The 6,000-nt window shown below is 35.5% G+C and overlaps 1 protein-coding gene across 1 annotated transcript in view; it reads right to left on the bottom strand.

The window, feature by feature from the left end:
* Positions 1 to 118: 118 nt before the first annotated feature.
* KIAA0556 (KIAA0556 ortholog) overlaps positions 119 to 6,000 on the bottom strand; it is a 62,613-nt gene continuing 56,731 nt past the window's right edge. Inside the window, exons 23-26 of the mRNA XM_010281492.1 lie at positions 4,765 to 4,866; positions 3,952 to 4,112; positions 1,558 to 1,646; positions 119 to 174 (exon numbers count right to left, since the gene is read on the bottom strand). Coding sequence (XP_010279794.1) covers positions 119 to 174; positions 1,558 to 1,646; positions 3,952 to 4,112; positions 4,765 to 4,866 — 408 coding nt within the window. The remainder of the gene's footprint in view (positions 175 to 1,557; positions 1,647 to 3,951; positions 4,113 to 4,764; positions 4,867 to 6,000) is intronic.

The following is a 6,000-nucleotide window of genomic DNA, read 5'->3' as shown; positions in this document are numbered from 1 at the left end:
GGTGTTCAGCAGCAGCAGACACAGAAAATCTTCCATTTGGATGATACATATCTTGAAGAACTAGATTGCAGGTATTTTGGGCTGCATGTATTCAGAACTTTCCAATCACAATCCCTTGTTATCTTTTCCTCCTCTGTAGTCTTTTTTCACATATGCAGGTTTTTGGACGCAAAGCTGTTAAGGAAAATTGAATGCTGTTTTAAGACTTTATCTGTATTAACAGTGAAGTCACAGAGTAAAACGAGGAAGAAACTTGCCCATTTCTCTTTCCATCCCAGAATGAATGCTAAGCTACTCTTCTCAGCAATGTTTCTTACACTGACAGCAAGTGATGCCAATTTTTTCATAGTCCTATGGAATCGCTTTCCTATAGAATCTGGTCTGAATTCAACAGCTGACACAGTTCTGAGTAGGAGGTTGGACCCTCCCTCAGGAGGGGACTCCCTGAAGTCTCCTCCAACCTTGTCATTCTACGAATCTGTGTAATCAACTACTGCGGCTGATATCAGTAAGTACTACAGAGGAGACACAGGGCAGATGGCAACAGGCAATCCTCAACTGATGACTGCACAGGCGGGCTGTGTCCTTAATGCTTGGACCACTGATGTGATGGTCATGGCAATGACAGCTACTCTTTACTGGACATAGCGTTATGTCTGCACTAGAACCCAAGGTGCCATTACAACAGGCACTGAGATGTTCAAAATACTTTTGATGCAGCTAATGCTAATATAATAATATCTTTGAACCTGTATTTGTACAGGCAATAGCATTTCAAATCCTTCTCCTACAGACTGTTATTAAAAGCCATCAAATAATTTCTGTAACACTTTCTAGAGAAACTAATTGGAGAAAGTGTCATGCTCAGGAGAGAAAACCGATCATGAATATACCAGCTTGGCTGAGAATTTGTAATGTATTTAGGGAGCTATTCTGTGTAATTTACAATGAAAGACTGGGACTCTTCAGACTATAAATACAATCTACTCATTCTCCTTGGGAAAAAAAGAGGTTGTCTTTTTAATTATCACTTTGAAAGAGAAAAGACCAACCAGAAAGACAGTGGGAGGAATAAAGTCAACATGTTTTCCCCCTTGTCACACTTACCATGATTTTGAATTTGCTTGAGGAGCAACAAGCAGCTAATTCTGAGACATATACACATCACCTCTAAAGCTGCGTAAAAGGCCAGTGGGGATGTGATGAGCCTATAATTCCAAAAGCTAGCTATGAACCCGTACAATTAACACCAGTTCTCAGTTTATCTTAGGTCAGGTTCTTTCCTGAGGACTTCTGTGCATGTGTTGGCAAGCTATGACTACATGCCACATATGTCCTTGATTTATATCATCCACTTTCAAATTTAGATATAGAATAAAAATCCACCAGAGTATGATATCCCTGGTTTGCCTTCCTATGGCAGAAAAAGTAGAGCTAAATACATAAAAGAGGTGTAAGTCTCCCCACTCTTCCCAGTTTAGGTCTATACCAGTGTTTATTATCCATGCTGTCTCTGTAGAAAGTGAGCGGAAGAAAACTGTAGAAGACAGAACTAACCTGGATCAGCCACAACCTGCTTCTTTTTGCTGTTTATGACAATCTCATTTTCATTCATCATTCGTACATCTTGATCTCCCACATGATTGCTGAAAAGATTAAAATCAGTACAATAGTCAAAATAACCAACATTGCGAAAAGTTACGAGAGTCGTGGAAAAGGTTACCACGTAAGTTATTTAGGTCCTGGAGGCTAAACAAAGCTATGAAGCACAGCCATATTATATGAGACTATCCAGAAAGGAAAAGCATTCTGTCTGCATCCATCTGAAGAATTTCTTGCCAGTTTTAATTGGTGCCATTCGTTCAGGCACACATTTAAATATAAATATCATATTCACTCTACAATTTTCTTGCCTGCCTACACAGCTTGAACCACATTAGCCAAAGTGAGATTTTAAATCAGTGCTGTACAAAGAGGGTATAAAAATCCCTATATGGAACTTAACACTGTTTTGTAATTTTGATATAGCATTATTTGAAGATTTTTCTGAATGAAACAAAATTCATTTCTGTGACAAGTTTTGTTTGCAGACTGCTGCAAAATCTTAACAATTTCTTTTTGGGAAAGAAGTAATAACTTCAAAGTTAAATTAAATTAAACAAATTACAGAGAAAAAAATGTGAGCTGAATTGAATGTTAAAGAAAACATCATTAATAACATTCCCCCTTCACACAGACGAAAACAAAACCTCCATGACTTTGGAAAAAAAGAAGTGTATTTTTCTTTTCTCTACAAATACGGCACAAAACAGGTTTCTATTTTTGTAGAAAAATGTCATGTCTCTCAAACTCAGAGAAACAGAGTGAAACAGGGGAACCAATACTGAAGTAAATCAGAATTTATGTTATTGATAATATCAGAGTCAAGTTCAGGGTTCATAAAATATTGAACAGTGACATCTGAAAGAGAATAGGCCAAAATCAGAAGTAACAATATATAAAAGCTCACGAGCATTTTTAAAATGGAGGGATATTATCCAGCACGTCTTAAGGGTTTTGTCTTCTATTGCTGAAATATCCTATATTTTACTTGGTTAGTAGGTGAAAAAAAGGAAAAAAAGATTGCAAAACAGGCTGAGAAGAAAGACCAAGAAAACTGCTGCACAGAAGTCTAGAAGAGACTCAGCATGTTCTTGACTGGAAAACAGATCATGCAGTTTGCATGACCCCAAAAGCATACCCCTCTTAAAACCAAATGAAAGGATATATGTCTTACAAATATGTGCAAAGGAAGTTCTGTGAAAAAGATCTATGATTACAGCTGGTGCTTCTCTGCTTCCAATAAAATAACTTTGTTCATAGAAAGGTTCATTCCTCCTCCTCCTTTTTATAACCCACTGAAAAATTTCTCAAAACTTGTATTTCCTCAAGACATTTTCATTTCAGTAACTTTTTAACTTGAAAAATTGTTTACCGCCAAAATTTACCATGACAACACAGCCACTTGTACAAAAACATGAGTCCAACATAATCCATCCAAACAATAATAATTTATTTCAACATCTGACAGTACCAGTGGCCAACAGCCAATGCTTTAGAGAAACACAGGAAAACAAACTGCCTCAGCAAATGTGAGCTTCTGTTCTTAATCAGGACAGCTTACGTTCCTTCCACTTATTTCTAAATATTTGAACATTCTTCTGAACGAATGCAAAACTGTCACCTTTTTTCCCAAGTGATTTATGTGCAAGACATTCTATTGGTTAGCTCTGCAGTGTGTAAGAAAGTGTTTATTTCTATAAGCTTTCGATTTTTCACTTTTCAATCTCATTTAAAATAAATTATTCTTTCAATCTTTATTTTCCTTGCTAGGGACTGTTGTTTAGACCCTATCAATCCTGACCTTCTAAATATAAGTGCATTTTTCACTGCATTTCATCGTATTTTCTGTGAGATTGCCAACTTAGTGGTTTCAAAGTGTCATTCCTCTGAATGCAATAAATTTCTCATTTAAGAAGTTCATTATTTTAGAACATTTATAAAATAGTGGAATTCTAGTTCCTTAATTAGTATCTGTGCCAAGCCAGAGGAATTTCTTTTCTTTACTTTTGATGTTTGGTTCTTTTTCATTAACTTTTTTTTTTCCCTCCGTGTAATATCATTGAGATTTATTATTTCTTCTCTAAGAAGCCTAAATTCTTTCTTTTGTGTTTATTACTACAGGCATCCATGAAAACATATGTAAATACGAATCATGAATCCCAGTAAGTGCTAAAAAATGCTCACAAATAAAGCTGGCAATTTGGTCCTAGTATCTAAAAAACTATTGGTTACTTCTCATTAAGTGAGGCTGAGCATGCTTTGAAAGAGAATTGTCTATAGCAACATACATATGTTTTTATAGACATTTTTTGAAAACAAGGTTCTTCCAGTCAACATCTACCCACATACCTAATAACAGTTCTCTTCTCCTGATGACAAATCTTCTCATCATCTGTAAAGAGAATGGTATGATACGGGACCACTGGATCACAGGTTGGTAGGATGCCTGATACTACATGGTTCACCATATCCAGAATCCCGTTGTACACAAGCAAGTCATCCACCAGAAGCTAAAGATATTTAAGAAACAAACAAACAAAACATCTAGAAATCAGGCATTGCTTTCAGCAGTTGTTTGATCAATTAACTAGAAATCATTTTGCCTTATTTATTTCACAAGTCTGGTCATTAGTTTAGCTTTTATTCCTTAAAACTTCCAATTCTTTCTATATGCTGCTGGGTTTTGATTTTTTTTTTTAAGTTTTTGTCTTCTCCCCGATGTTTCTAATGTAGCTTTCAAGTAGGTAATTAAAAATGTACTTCATGTTTTACATAATTGCCATTCTATTAACTGGAGTGAATCACTCTTAAATCTAGGAATTAATGAATCTCACCTCATTTCAGGTGTCTAAAACTTGGGTTTGTAGTTTAAACTAGTTTTCCAGGCCTGCTCTATAGTCGGTGGAAAAAGGAAAGCATTTTCCTATCTCAAGACAATTATCTAAGAAAAAATCAGATAAAGTGTTCTTTCCCTGGACAAGAAAGGGAGGACAGATGAGTGGCATAGATTAGTCATTTTAATACTAAATGCAGAGTTAAATGAGATGAATCCCATCCTTTGAGATTATATGGAATCACACTTCAGTAAACTGTGAAAATAAGTACAGAAATCAAGCAAGCTGACTCACCAGAACATACAAAATGCATACAACAATTACTTACACCGAATTCTTTCACACCTCTCTGAGGTGTTTTGGCATAATTCCATAACTTGATCATTGACACAGTAGTAGGTACATCAAAAATGACATATACCCTATTCACCTGTAAAAGAGAATGAATTTATATTTAACAGCACAAATTCCCCAAAGAAATGAAATTCTCATGCATGTTCCATCAAAAGAGGTTGATATTTAAAGAGATTGATATTTAAAGAGATATAGCTTGAGGACAGATAGCTGATGCTAAGGATTTAAGTTCAGCTATCATCCCTGTTGATAATTACAGATATTGTCTCCACCCCAGAGCTGCCCTCTGAAATATATACATAATTCATCAGAAGATGACATCTACATCTGAGCTTATCCTGGACTGCTAATCAATTCAGGGAGGGGTAGAGAGACAATTTTAATGAGTATTTCATCAACCAAATACAGACATGTTCTTCAGGATAAGGCAAGCTGGTGTCTGTTCTGTTCTGTTCTGTTCTGTTCTGTTCTGTTCTGTTCTGTTCTATTCTATTCTATTCTATTCTACTCCTTTCCACCAAATATGAATGGAATCCACCTTTCTATTTGCAAAACTAAAACTTCTTCCATATCCCCTGACTTTGAAAGCTTTTGCAGAAATTCTTGTGTGAGGTATACTAACAGGAGTGTACAGACAATTATCCTGATGCTTGCTAAACAATTATTGCTTGATATATTGTTCATTTTACTTTCAGTGATGTTAATATCAAGATGTTAAGACCAAAGATTTAGGCCGGAGGAGACCCATCTTGCCTGTTAAGAGTTAATTCTATGCTACTCCTGTTATGAGCTACTATATCAACTTTGGACCAACATGTCTTAAGCTTATCTCTGGCATCCTCTGAAGTTTTAATCCTTTGATGCACCGGAGAAGATATTGCTAGTTGTATGAAATCATAATGCATTTTTTCTACTGAAAAAAGGAAGGAATATGTGATCAACAGAACTGCTTATATCTGTGGTTTTCCAAAAGACAATTTGGGCATAGCCTCCAATAGCAATTGTTAGTCTCACAGCACATGATAAATTTGTGGAAAATACATTCAAACAAATAAATAAAATGACAATGAGTAACAGGGGAACAAAAAATTCAAATTGTACATACATTAGTAATAAAATTGCAAAAGACAAAAACACTTTTAGAAAGGGAAAGATAGTTAGAAAGGAAAAGAAAGCCTGTAATATAAAATTTCCTTACAGATTTCGAACC

This window comes from Phaethon lepturus, unplaced genomic scaffold (assembly GCF_000687285.1).
Source record: "Phaethon lepturus isolate BGI_N335 unplaced genomic scaffold, ASM68728v1 scaffold11992, whole genome shotgun sequence".
Classification (NCBI taxonomy): domain Eukaryota; kingdom Metazoa; phylum Chordata; class Aves; order Phaethontiformes; family Phaethontidae; genus Phaethon; species Phaethon lepturus.
Note: the sequence above shows the minus strand (reverse complement) of the source record. Positions and strands in the feature narration are given on the sequence as shown.